Here is a 14662-nt window from a genome sequence, read left to right as displayed (position 1 = left end):
ATGTCCTGCTGCGCAGCCAGGTGGCCCCACAGCATTGCAAGGTGCCCAGTTCTCAGCCAATGGGAATTGTAGAGCCTGTGCCTAGGAGCCGGAGGAGGGACGTTCCACTGCTTCTGGGAGCCATGCGGAGCCATGGCAGACAGGAAGCCTGCCTTAGCCCCGCTACACTGCCAACCAGACTTTGAACAACCCAATCAGCAGTGCTGAGTTGAGCCACTAGGATACCTTTTTGACACATGGCAATTCTATTTCAGTGGGGCCAGGAGTTTATCCATAATCTATTGCATGTACATTAATACCTTTTGGCAACCACTTTTAGGCAACAAAAGATCTTATGGTGCATCTAACATCTCATTCAAAAGGTTTTAATTTGACAGTAAAAGCAAGCATATTTGCATCATATTCTTGAATTAATTCAGACTGAAGAAAAGGAGATTAAACTTTTTTTTTTTTTTTTTTACTCTGCTCACTTTAAATTCTTGTTTGGTATTTGAATAATTTGTATGTATGTTTGTTTGTTCACATGATTAACCTTTAAAACTCCTCTTGCCAAACCTTAATTTTTGTGATGAGGAAAATAGATCCTGGAGTGAGTGTTTGCATTTATGATTTGCCATAGAAATCTTGGGAAAGTGGGGAGCATTCTTTTAGTAGTTTCCTGTTCAGAACTTTACTGTGCAAAAACCTACCTGCAGTGCCAGTTGGTTGAATGAAGGAGTCTGAATTCCTTTTGCCTTGAATCAAATAGCATAAGGAAAAGCACAGTTAAATGTTTTGTTTGCATTACAGTGACATTTATAGTTAGCAACTGTACTGTAAACACAACTGTTGTACTTGAAGTAGAGCAGAGGAAAAGTAGATACCCTCTTCTGGTGTGTGCCAGAGCTGCTCAATGCAAGAATGTGCTCATAAGTGTTTTCAAATGCTAGTCAGAGTTTGTTGCACTTGTGTATTGAATGATTCTTCATTATCATACGTAAGCAACCTTATTTAATGGAATGATATTTACTGGTCTAGTGGTGATTTAGTCACTTTCACAGTTGAAAAACTTTATTGGGAAAAAAAATTTCCACAAACTTTTCAGTGAAGTAAACACCTTTTGTAAATGCTAGCAATTAAAATTTGTTTGGCACAGTAGTGGGCAAGAGAACTCTGAAAATTGTGACAGGAAGCACAGTATGTCTGGCCGGTGAGATTATTTTAAAATCGTGCCGCATGCTACTTGACTATTTTTTCCCCTCTCCTTTTATTTGAGTATTGATCCAGAGAGTGGTGATGTTTCAGACTTAACATCAGAACAACACACACAGTGGCTGTTTTAATTTTTGCCATAGGATCTTCTTTTATATCTGTGTTGATATACGTGTGCTATGTAGTGTCTGTGTAAAGATGTTAGATAACTATATGGCAGTATTCTTACAATATACTACACATTCACAGTTTGTGCATACCTGTTTAAATATATAGACACACATTCATGCATATATGAATACATTTTTTTAAAAGTCTCAATATATACTCTTAGAGTATGTCTACACAGGAAAAATTGTACACAGGCCAGCCTACCTGAGCTAGCCTGAATCCGACTAGCACAGGTAACAATAACAGTAAAGTACAGTACAGCTTCAGCGTAGATAGTACAAGCCCAGCATAGGCCTTGGACACACAATCTGCTGTCTAGCTCATTCTGAAGCCTGTGCTGCACTGTCTTCAATACTATTGTTACCCACACTAACTAGATTCAAGCTAGCTTGGATAGGCAAGCCCACGCACAGCTTTTGCTGGGTAGACATGCCCTTAAACTCGAGCCATACCATGGTTCCGACAAGATGGTACAGTAACACTTTCAGTCTTGAGAATGTGCGTTGAAAATTTGTCTGCCAGGGTGTGCCCTGAAGTTTCATTTGTTCATATTGTATTTCCTTTGAGGTTAAAATTCAAATACAAATTATTTTCCCCTTCACGCCAAAGGTATGAGCCAAATGTTTACAGCTGCATAATCTTGTTTCAAAAAGTAAATGATTGAAAAGTGTGGTTATCTTTTTTGCCTTTTTTTTTTTTTTTTTTTGGTAACGTCTTTTCATACACTGACAGTTATTGTGAATGTGTGAAATAAAACTGCTAATCAGTCAAACAAATGCCTCTTAGTTTACTTGTTAAATATCTGTATATTTGTAAATTGTATGTTTTTATATAAATCTTGTCGTAGCCAAACAGTTTAATCTCCCAATACTGGAATCACTGCCTATATTTGCTGAATGCTGTTGTGATGATGCACCAAACATTGTAACCATCTACCCCAGAATTAGGTGTTGCTTCAAAAATCATTAGTTCTCTTTTTCTCATGAACAGAAGTATGGTGGAGGTTTTTATTTTAAATGAACTATGGGAAGGGAATTCAAACACTTTTTTGGAGTTAGCTTATCTGACTCCGTGTTTTTTTTGAGGGTGGGAAGAAATGTAACTTACCTGGATTTTAGAAGAAACAACTGTTTTTTTTTATTTATATTTATATATATATATATATATATATACACACACACACACACACATATACACACACACATTTTAAAAACACTACAACTTTTGGCTCCGTGTATAGGAGCATTCATTCAAACCTGGGCAAACCAACAATTTTCTAAAATATAGCTTTAGACTAAAAGATTTAAGAAAAGGAGGAATAGATTTATGTTTAAAATGCAGTCTTTTTAAATAAAAAGAGATGTGAATGCTCTTTATATGCCACTTCAATGCAATGTGACATCTCAATTGTTTTTTTTTATTCTCATTGTAGAGGCATACAATATTTTACTGGAAGCACAAAAGAAGGATATTATGTTTCCTGCCTCTGCTTATTCCACTCTTATAAAAGCTTTGCTGGCTGAGGGTTGTCTTGAGGAAGCCCTGAAAGTCAAAAACATGTAAGTTTGTGTTTGTTTTTTATACCTGTGGCTCTGTTCTAAAACTGCACTCATAACCTTGCATGAAATTATCATGAGCATTCCTTTAAGGTAAAGTCCCATCTTCCTAACAAAAAGTAGGCCCCAATTGGAAACATCATGATATAGTGAGTAATGCATTGGTCTTTCATAAATCAAATCAAAAGAAGTGTACACAGTGTCAATATATTATTCACCTTTCCAGGCTAGCTGGTCCAGGAATATGACATTAATGAATCAAGTTGTAATATGTCTTTCTATAGTGTGTATTAGTAATATATTTGGGATTGAGTTTGGTTGGATTGGGTTTAACTTTAATGAATCATGTGGTTGTACCGTGTGTGTTGACTGCTGCATGTAAAACGTGTCCCAGGATCATGTGCCAGTGATTAGTATACTGAAATAGGGTAAAATCTTAAAGCACCTAAATCCCATTTTCAAAAGTGGCTTAGGCACTCTAGTGACTAAAAGTATAGACCAGCTCGCAGTATCACCGATGTAAATCAGTTGGGTTGTTAAACAGTCTGGCAATCTGATTATGTGATGAGATTACTATTCGTTTTACGTTGGTAAAAAAAAGTTGCATAAATGGTTGAAATATTTGGGCGAAAAGCTGTCATGTAGTAAGGAGAACTGATTTTAAAATTCTTTTTACTGGAAAGTAGGAAGGAAGTATCTTCATTTTAATGGGTTATGTACTGTAATAAAACCCAACTAGTCTTCAAAGGAAGATTGAGGAGAGTAGAAGTTTAAAAACAGAAAGTGGTATGTTATTTGGTTAAAAGAAGAAAAATGGAGAGAAGTGCAACATGTCTATTCAAAAGAAAATTATGAACTGGATACATATAATACCTGTATGTGATTTTAAACAATGTGTAGGTCACCACAAAACTTAGTTTCTAGTGTTTTGTGAAAATACACTATATTGCTCCCAAATAAAATAATTTTCACGATTGTGCCGTCTTAAAAACGTCTTGGCTTTAGGGAAAATGGAAGTAGGATCTAGCCAGAAGCTCCATTCTTATTGTTCAGTCATCTAAACCTACAATAATAAAAACTACATTGTTTGGCAGGGCAGTTCAGAAAACCATCCGGTTCAGAAATATCACATGATGGCACTCTAGTGAACCCATGCTGTTTAACTCTTGCTGGTTTTTCTTTACAAGATAATAGAGAGTACACTTGATATCATCAGTACTGATGACTTTGACAGTACATGAGTCTTTCAATAACGAATAAAATTATAAGTACTCAGACTTCAAAAACATTTTTATGGAAGCAAACTTCCTTCTAAAAATGCCTAGATAGTGTATTGGAATAGTGAATGGAATCAAAAGAGTATCTGTGGTGTGAACAATTTAGAACAAGTAAATTTGTTCATGCTTGACAGATTTCTGTATTCTGGAAACTTTGTGCTTTATAGGAGTCAATCTTACCAACCTCATTTACTGAGAGACTACTTCTTGAAACATAAATATGTGCAGTGGCCTGAAACTTACATCTCTCCTAATATTTACAGTAAAAGATATGAAAGTAGTTTCACTTTTGTAGGCTTACATATTTTTCTTTTGTTCTCTGTTTGAAGCCAAATTTGAAATTTAAATCCTGTTTAGAGAATCATACAGTGTTTGTGTTAGCAATAGTTTAGGTACCATAACATGCATTTTTTTTCATTTTATTTTTTTACCTAAAAAGACTAGTTTATTTTTAAAATTAATATCTTAGTATCGGGTCTGGAAAGAACTAATGTTGAATTGAGATGATGATGGAGGGAAGCAGCATGCCAGCTGAGACTCTGGAAAAGTCCAGGAGTTTTCTGATATCTTGGTCAGACCAAAGTGCTGCTGCCTTCTGATTCTAATGAATTTTAGGTATGTTTATTGCACTTGGTTCAAGAGTTTTAAAATAGAAATGTAGTAGTATTGGAATGAGGGATTAGTTCTGTAATAATGGCTAACATCTATTTAATCACACTAAAGATTGGAGAAAGTAAATCCTTTGTTATATGTAATTTACAGTCTCATGCATGAATTGTTGACTTAAGGGCTTTGACAGATGGGACAAAGGGAAAAAAACGGAACTGAGCAATGGGTGCTTAGGCAGGGATTAAGAGGATTGGTTGGGAGAGTAAGAAAATCCTGAGTCCAGTGACTGCATTTGTGAGCCCTGGAGGCTGAAAGTGACTGAGAGGATGGTCATATTGTGTACTCTATGGAGGATTTTCTTGGGATTGATGAGAATAATTTGGCAATGACCCTGCTTACCTCCCAATCCGCTCAACTCATAAATTCAAGTAGGTAGGCTGCTCAGTTGTTTGCCACAAGATGATCAGTGAGGTTTATCTTGATTGCTGATATGGCAAATGGCAAGGCCCCTCTTTTGTGTGGGGAGATTTTGTAATCTAGAAATGAACCTTTGTAAAGTTATCCTTTTGTATTAAAAATGTGTCTAAATTTCATTAGAAATAGGGGCATTTTGCAAGTATAAAATAGATGTGATTGCTGGTTAGTCTGCGTTCAAAGCATAAATGTTCATTTCTTAAAAGCAGTATTATTAAAGCAAAGTTCTCTTTGCTGTAGATGTGACTTTTTTGCATTGCAAGGGATGCAGAATTGGTAAATGAAATTTAATTTTAACATGGCAAAGGCAGCAAATGAAGTATGTTCAGTTTTTAAAACTGTATACATCTAGATGACAGAAATTTTGAAAATTAATCAACCAAATAATATGGTTTTAGTTCATAATATGCTTTAGTTTATATTTAAAATATACAGTGCTGAAAATAAATGTTTCATTTTTATTGCTGAAAGAATAGTTTTACATTTTATAATTATGGTGACTTAAAAAAAGAAGAAAAAGTATCCAGCTTAGGATACAACAGAACAATGCAGGGCATGCAGTTATTTTAGTCATCTAATATGTCAGCATTCAAGAATCTGAACCGATTGTTTAAAAAAAATCTTGTACTTTGTTTCTTTTGTTGCTCATTTCCAACTTTGTCATCTGTCAGAATGCAAAAAAAATTATCCTTCTATAACCATTGACAGGATAACACAAAAGCTGTCTCCAGGTCGATATTTTGCAGCAATATTTTTAACATACGAACAGTAGTTTTTATAATTTCACCTTGGTGCTCAACCATTTATTATCGTATCAGAAGCATGTCAGTAATTCCTTTCTAAACGTCTGCTTCTTTTAGCGCTGAGACCCACATCAAGGGCTTCACACTGAACGATGCTGCCAGCAGCCTCCTCATCATAACGCAAGTTAGGCGGGATTATTTGAAAGGTATGTCACAATGCTTGACCTTTACGTCACATTAATGCCTCTGCAGATTTTTCTTGTAACGCCCTTCGAATACTTGGATAAAGGAGTCCATTTAGCAAATTACCTGCTTATCAAGAGCCTTTTGTGGTAGCTGAGAGACGTAAATTACTGTACATGCATTTATAATACAGCTTGAATATGAATGTACTTGTCATTTGACCACTTAGTCCAGTTTCCATTCCATTTAACACAAGATGGGTTTTCTTAAGATGAATCACAGCTCTTCAGACATGCAAAATTTGTGCTCCAGAACGAGAGAAAGTACAGGCTTTCAAGTGCGTTAAAATTCACAGCACAAGTCATTTTGCTTAGAAATTAACATACTTTAGAGCATCTGAAACAATTCCCAGCAGTTGCTTCTTTCAATATTGTGTTGGTTGTGTGAGATATCAGATGAGTTAAATTGAATGTTAAATGTACATGATTGTGAACTAAATAATTATAATATTGATTTAAAAAACTAATTTGATACTTTTTAATAGTTCATAATACCAATAGTATTGAAATATACATTGTAGTTTTCTTTCCTGTTTAATTTAATGTTATAATGTAACAGAAATGGTGGCTGAGGGAAGCACATGCATGGGACAACATGGTGGAAAACTGTTATGCAACTTTCAGCTCTTCAGGATCATTTGTTTTGCAGTTTGATGTCTTTGTTTTGTTGGTATTGGGAATAATGGAAAGTGGGTGATGCATCAGGACTGAACAATGCTAGTAAAGTTAGAGCTTCCAGTCTTTCTCTGAGCACTTTTGAAAAATCTGGCCCTATGAGTGTGTCTGTACATCCTCACATTAAAATTTATATCAGAGTTTTATTTACTTGTTTGCCACACTCTTCTTGTAAGAGTTCATTATTTGGGACTGGAAAACCCTTCACAAACAGGGTATTGAGTCAGTGCAATTGGCTATACAGCAGAAATATTTTACTCTAAAACACAAGAGAAACTAAATGTAAACAAAAATAGCAAAATGGGGGACAGTTTGATTTTTAATCTGAGAAAAGCAAGGAAATTCAGATTTGTAGCTGCCATATCATCCTTAAATTAATTCACTTCACCGTGCTCTGATATTGTACCATATATGTGTGTAGCATTGCCTATGTTAAAATGTTTCTGCAATAAGTGAGATACATCATTTCACTGTGTTTTCTGTTGCCAGTTTCAAATTCCTTGGTTATTTTCCCCCTGACATGTGCATGCAAGGACCCTAACACCGACTCAGACTCAGCGTGTTGAAGTGGAACTCTTTTTCTTCCCCATCTCCAATTAATCTCTTACTGTTGACAGTCTGCTATTTTTCCAGTCAGACAGGCCTGCAACTTGTCATATTTGATTTCTCTCTCCCTTCTGCTTTGTCCTCAGTCCAGGTTTTGCAAGTTCTTTCTTTAAACTATCACCCGGTAACTTTCTTTCCTCATAACCCACTACTGAATCCTTGGCCAATACTCTAGTCATTTCTTGGTTTGACTATTGTAACTTCTTTCCCTCGGCATTCCAGATTCTCTCATTGCACCACCTCAATTCTGTCCAACATGTGCTGAAAAAATCCCTCCTCCTTGCATGCCTCTCACTCTCTTTACTTGAGATCTGCATTGGTTTCCAAGAATGACTCCCATTATGCTTGGAATATCCTCCCTGATCTTGTCCATTATACAATTTCTGTCCTTCAAAACTCGCTGCTTTCAGTCACTGAAGCCATAGCTGTAGATCTTCTTCCTTTGCCCTGATTTTGGTAACCTGTAAAGTATCAGAGGGGTAGCCGTGTTAGTCTGGCTCTGTAAAAAGCAGCAAAGAGTCCTGTGGCACCTTTATAGACTAACAGAAGTATTTGGAGCATGAGTTTTCGTGGGTGAATACCCACTTTGTCAGATGCATATTCTTAAATATAAAGAAGTGCAGCTTCCATCAAAAGCAACAAAAACGGTTTCTACCCCTTTCCCTGCAGAGAAGGCCTTGAAATAGTAAACTGGTAAGCTTTCCATCATAGTTATCATTTATGCCTGAAAAATGTTTCACAGACCATCCCCAAAATGCAGAGGCTTCTTTCTGTTTTTCCCCCTCCCCTAAAGTCCTGTTTCTAACTTCCACTCTGGCCTGCTTCCTGGATGCTTCCCCTGAATTTAAATATACTAAGTAATTCAAAAAAAAAAAGGACTAAAAAGAGCTAATAAGATGTGTGAGTAACAGTAAGTGTATTGTAATTTTTCACTGTTGCAAACTTTGTTCCAAGTATCTTTCCATCCTTTAACTATCATACCTTTCTGTGTGACATGCCATGTACACTTGCAGTACTGTATAAAAAGATTTGTATCCTTTGGAGAGCTTAACCCTTCTTAAAAGATGTATCACATATTTTTAGTAAGAACTAGTTTGTGTTAGATAAAAAGTTTTAGAGCTTTATTTTGGGATTGCTGTAGAGAAAACATGGTCAAACATGAAGGTAGACATTGGTTTATGACAAACATTCTAAAAATTTAAAATTCTTACTAGTCCTAATGTGAATTTACAAGTTTTTATAGGTGGTGTACTAAGAAGGACATACCGAATGTGTTTGTTGTTGCCTTTAGTAGTTTTTTGCAGTGTTACTGGGTTTGTGTAGTGTTGTATAAGACTCATCCTATAGTGTCCTGTTCCTGAGAAGGCCAATCAAGCAACATCTGAACTGTTAACGGGAACACTTGGGATAGGGAGGAAAATTTGAAAGTGGCAGGTAATTCAGTTTAGTTTTCAGGTTACAGGAATCTTGTCCTCCATGTCTTTGCTTAAGACTTTCAAAACAAGATGGAAAACTAAACCAAGGTTGAGAGTTTGCTGTGGGGATTAGGCATACTGTACAGTATTTTCTTGTCCTTCTATACAAAATAATGTTTGGATTGTGGGGTAGCAGCCTGTACCTGTATAGCAAGGATAGCAACCTTTGGCACTTATCCTGGCGGGTCAGGCCTGTTTGTTTACCTGCCACATCCACAGATTTGTCCAGTCGCGGCTCCCACTGGCCATAGTTTGCTGCTCCAGGCCAATGGAGGTGGTGGGAAGTAGCGGCCAGCACATCCCCTGGCCTGCGTGGCTTCCTGCAGCTCCCATTGGCCTGGGACCACGAACTGCTGCCAGTGGAAGCCCTGATTGGCCAAACCTGCAGATGCGGCAGGTAAACAAACTGGCCTGGTTGGCCAGGATGCTTGCCCTGGTGGGCCGCATGCCAAAGGTTGCCGATCCCTGCTATATAGAGAACCTAAATGTTAACACTACAGAGTTCATGAATGTGTATGTGTTGTGGTAGAAGTGTTACCGTTTGGTATTACAATTATTACCTTTGATTAATCCTGCCTGTGCTGGTAAGCAGTGAGAGGTTTTTACAGGAGGGGTATGTCTTTCTTTTTATGCTTGCTTGTGTATAATGTAAATTGAGAACAATCATAGTTTAGAGGAATGTTTAGTGGAGAGGTTTTTTTCTGTTTTTGTTATTTTAAATTAGTGTGAGAAAGGATTGATATTGAAGCATGTTAATGTGGTTTTACTGCTTTATAAGTTGGCAAGATTGCTCTTCAGTTTTCACAAATAACTGATGTGTAGTTTTTATACTTGTGTGTAAATTCATATCGTGTAGTTTTATCCAATATTGTATTTTTTTTAAAGCCTATTGAAAGGAAAATTAGTGTGATTCCTGGATTCCAGCGATTTTACTCATTTGATGGACTTTATTTTAAAAAAAAATCTTTGCTAGGATATCCAGTATCTCCAATGGCAAAGGCTTCATAACAAGGAAAACTGGGTTACAATCTGTTTTAGAACAATAAGTTTAAAAACTTCCAGGCTTCAGTGAGAAGTAATGAGGAGGGAAATATTCATAATATGGCTGCTTTCCTTGGGTGTGATGTGTCAAAAATGTTTAGGAATACTGTCAAGGTTTTCCAGCGAACAAGGTTTGGAGGAGTTTATCTTCCTGTGCCTAATTGTTAAACATGAAAAAACTCTGCTGAGACCTTCATTTATATACTTGTTTAATATTTTATTTAATTGCAGCTGTGTTAAGGCTATTTTTTTGGTGTGTGTGTGTGTACATATATAAAAAATTCCCCCCTCACCCCTATGGGTGGTATGTGTCTTCCTCAACCTCGGGTCCTCTACCAGAGGCCTGGGAGTTTGAGGGTTCTGCGCAGTATCTTAGCTGTTCCTAGCACTGCACTCTTCTGGACAGAGCTCTGATGTTGTTCCTGAGATCTGTTGGAGCCACTCACCCAGCTTAGGAGTCACAGCCCCGAGTGCTCCTACCACCACTGGGACCACTTTGGCCTTCACTTTCCACATCCTCTCTAGTTCCTCTTTCAGGCCCTGGTACTTCTCCAGCTTCTCATATTCCTTCTTCCTGATGTTGCTGTCACTTGGCACTGCTATATCTATCACCACCGCTGTCTTCTGGTCCTGTCTATTACCACGATGTCTGGTTGATTGGCCAGTACCTGCCTGTCCGTCTGGATCTGGAAGTCCCACAGAATCTTAGCCCTGCTGTTCTCCACAACCTTCTGTGGAATCTCCCATCTGGTCTTGGGAGGGTCTAGCCCATACGCTGTGCAGATGTTCCTGTACACAATGCCAGCCACTTGGTTGTGCCGTTCAGTGTATGCTGTTCCTGCCTGCATCTTACATCCTGCCACTATGTGTTGGACTGTCTCTGAGGCCTCTCTGCACAGTCTGCACCTTGGGTCCTCTCTAGTGTGGTAGACCCCTGCTTCAATGGATCTGGTGCTCAGTGCCTGTTCCTGTGCTGCTATGATCAGTGCCTCAGTGCTGTCTTTTAGTCCAGCCCTTTCCAGCCACTGGTAGGATTTCCAATGTCAGCCACCTCAGCTATCTGTCGATGGTACATCCCATGCAGGGTCTTGTCTTGCCATGGCACTTCTTCTGCTTGGTCTTCCTCCCATGTCTGCTGCTGCCTCAGGCATTCTCTCAGCAGCTCATCTTTGGGGGCCATCTTACTGATGTACTCCTGGATGTTCCGGGTTTCATCCAGGACAGTGGCTTTGACGCTCACCAAGCCCCGCCCGCCTTCTTTCCGGCTGGTATACAGTCTCTGGGTGTTGGACTTGGGGTGGAAACCTCCGTGCATTGTGAGGAGCTTCCGGGTCTTCACATCGGCAGCTTCCATGTCCTCCTTTGGCCAGCTCACTATACCGGCAGGGTATCTGATGACCGGCAGGGCGTATCTGTTGATGGCGTGGATCTTGTTCTTCCCACTGAGCTGGCTCTTCAGGACCTGTCTTATCCTTTGGTGATACTTGGATGTTGCTGTCTTCCTTGCCTCCTCATCGTGGTTTCCATGTGACTGTGGACGCCAAGGTACTTGTAGCTGGTCTGTATGTCTGCTATGTGGCCCGCTGGTAGTTCCACCCCATCAGTCTTGACTACCTTCCCTCTCTTCACTACCATCCGGCACACTTCTCCAGTCCGAATGACATCCCGATATCCTCACTGTAGATCCGCGTCAGGTGGATTAGCGAGTCGATGTCTCGTTCATTCTTAGCATACAGCTTGATGTCATCCATGTAGAGGAGGTGGCTGATGGTAGTTCCACTCCTGAACTGTACCCGTATCCAGTCCTTGTGATTATCTGGCTGAGGGGTTTAAGCCTATGCAGAACAGCAGCGGGGACAGTGCATCACCTTGGTATATGCCGCACTTGATGGCCACTTGTGCAAGCTGCCTTGAGTTGACTTCCAGTGTTGTCTTCCATAGTCCCATTGAGTTCTTGAGGAAGGTCCTTAGTGTCCTGTTGACTTTGTATAGCGCCAGACATTCACAGATCCACGTGTGCGGCATTGAGTCGTAGGCTTTCCTGTAGTCAATCCAGGCTGTGCTCAGATTGGTCTGTCTAGACCTTGAGTCTTGAGCGACTGCTCTATCTATGAGCAACTGGTGTTTTGAGCCTCTGGTGTTGTTCCAATGCCTTCTGAGCTGTGCTCATGTACTGGCCATATGGTCCTGTAGCTTGGGCAGCTATGATGCCTGATAGGACTTTCCATGTTGTGGGGAGGCAGGTTATTGGCCGGTAGTTGGACGGTTCTGTCCCTTGCAGGGGTCTTTCATGATCAGCACTGTCCTTCCTTGTGTTAGCCAGTTTGGGTGGGAGCCTGCTGCTAGCAGCTGGTTCATCTGTGCTGCTAGGCGTTCATGCACTGCTGTTAGTTTCTTTAGCCAGTAGGTGTGGATCATGTCTGGTCCAGGTGCTGTCCAGCTCTTCATGTTCTTGACCCGCTGCTGGATGTCTTCTACTGTGATGGTGACTGGTTTCTGTTCTGGGAGATGCTGTGCTCTGTTCTCAGGTCTGCAGCCACTTTGCACTGGTGTTATGAGTCTTCTCTTTCTCCCATATGTTCTTCCAGTACTGTTCAGTTTCTGCTGCTGGTGGCTCTGCTGTTATGTGTTGTTGCACTGCAGTTGGAGTACACCTTGGATGGTTCTTGGAGAACAGGGCATTTACTTTTTTGGCCTCTGCTTCTCTAGTGTATCTCCTTAGCCTGGTAGCCAGTGCTGTGAGCCTTTGTTTAGCAGTCTCTAGGGCTTCAGATGGAGTCAGCCCTTGTATTTTTTCAGTAGCCGAGTCTTATCCTTAATCTCTACACCCTTCTGTAGTTCCACCAGCTGACTAACTTCTCTCCAGTCGCCTTGATCTTATCCTCCAACCTCATTTTCCAGGGTGGGTACATACTGTTGTTCTTCTTGATCGTGTAGTCAAGCATCTCCAGGATTATAGAGGCTGTAGCGTATACCAGTTCATTGGTTTGAGTTATGGTGGTGGTAGGGATTGTCATGAGGGCTCTATTGGCATCTTCTAACATACTATCTGATGGTACTTCTCCACTGAGCCTTGTTAATCGGTGTCTCGAGGATTGACTGTAGCTAATTTCTCCATGATCTTATGCCTCATATCAGCTGCTGTGCTCTGCAATGGAGGAGGGTGGCAGTGAAGTTTCAGCTTCAGGTGTGGGCTGCACATCCACTTGTTCTTCCAGGTCTTCTGAATCTGGGATGTAATGTGGAGTTGGTCTATCTCAAGCTGTGAGAGCAGCTTCCTCTTTACTGTGTTGACAGCGTTGGGTAAACTAGCTGTTTCTCAGTAAGTGTGGATGTAGGTCTTTTGTCCATCCATAGTCCCTCATATCGTTTCATATATCCCCTCTCATTAGGTCTACTGTTGTAGTAGCATTCCATCAATTCCAGGTTCTCTTGTCTGTCCATGAATGGTTTGTTCCAAGTAGCCACTTATCGTCAGATTGTCCTGGTTCCTCACATCTGGCCGCGGACCTTGTTAATCCGGGCGACGTCCAAGCCGGCATGACTCTCCTAGTTCGTGTCACTCTCATATTTGAGGTAGGCAGGTGAAGCGTTAGGGGGTCTTTTTGCCCAAGGACCCCTACTGGAAAGTTGGGTACCAACCGGGATTTGAACCCCCGGTCTCTCGTATCAAAGGGTGATCTCCCGTATCAAAGGGCGGCGCTCTTAACCACTATGCTATCCAATATATATATATATTAAATAGAACAAGTAAGGCTAATAATAATGTCTGCTTCTGAACTAAAATCTTAATTTTCTTTCTCCCTTTTCATCCTGACTAGATGCTATATCTACTCTAAAAAAAGTCCTTGAAAGTGACATGGTGCCTATGTCACTAGCTGTGATTCGGCTTATTCAGGCTCTGGCTATGAAAGGTGATCTGGAGAGCATATGCACAGTTGAGAAGATGGTGGAAAACCTGGCGACCTCAATTGGTTTATCTCGCATGCTTTTTGTCAATAACACTGTATTGGCTCACATCAAGAAGTAAGTACTTGCAAAATTGGTATGGCTTTTTTTGTACAAGGAGGGAGAAGTGCTCTGTTGCACCTTACTTCTCTTGTTTTCCTTCATTAAGATTGAATGGATACTAGATTTCTGGCCAAGTTGGCTGCTGTTCAAGTTTCTTTTACATGTACAGTGTAGCCTGGAGATCATTTAATGAAACATAGGGGCTGACTGGCAACTACTAGCTGGGAGAACTTGGAATGACATCATGATGTAAAAAATCTATGTACTTACCAAACCCTGCCTACCTAAATTCACCCCATAGCTTCAGCTGATTATAATACTTCCTGTCCTCAACTGTTGTGGATATAATAGTGCTCATTTAAGGCCTGATGCAAAGTTTATTGAAGTCTGAATGCTGAAAATTAGGGACTTAATCAGTTACGGTTTTGCCAGAGTTAGGTGTAGTGTATGTGCAAATATAGGACTTGAAAGCTTACCAGACACCTATAGCTCTAACTGGAGAACTGAAACTACTAGCCATTTCAGAGGTTGTTATGAAATGTAGAGGCTGAGTGTGCACTTTCCAAAGGTATTAGTTAAATAACTTGCCTC

General features: G+C 39.9%; 1 protein-coding gene across 1 annotated transcript in view; it reads left to right on the top strand.

Annotated features, from left to right (window-relative positions):
- Window positions 1-14109, top strand: part of LRPPRC (leucine rich pentatricopeptide repeat containing) — a 163965-nt gene extending 149856 nt beyond the window's left edge. Inside the window, exons 30-32 of the mRNA XM_032774992.2 lie at window positions 2795-2921; window positions 6139-6227; window positions 13882-14109. Coding sequence (XP_032630883.1) covers window positions 2795-2921; window positions 6139-6227; window positions 13882-14090 — 425 coding nt within the window. The 3' untranslated portion in view covers window positions 14091-14109. The remainder of the gene's footprint in view (window positions 1-2794; window positions 2922-6138; window positions 6228-13881) is intronic.
- Window positions 14110-14662: the final 553 nt, after the last annotated feature.

This window comes from Chelonoidis abingdonii, chromosome 3, assembly GCF_003597395.2.
Source record: "Chelonoidis abingdonii isolate Lonesome George chromosome 3, CheloAbing_2.0, whole genome shotgun sequence".
Taxonomy (NCBI): Eukaryota; Metazoa; Chordata; order Testudines; family Testudinidae; genus Chelonoidis; species Chelonoidis abingdonii.
The sequence above is the reverse complement of the archived record's forward strand: the minus strand, read 5'-3'. Positions and strand labels throughout refer to the sequence as shown.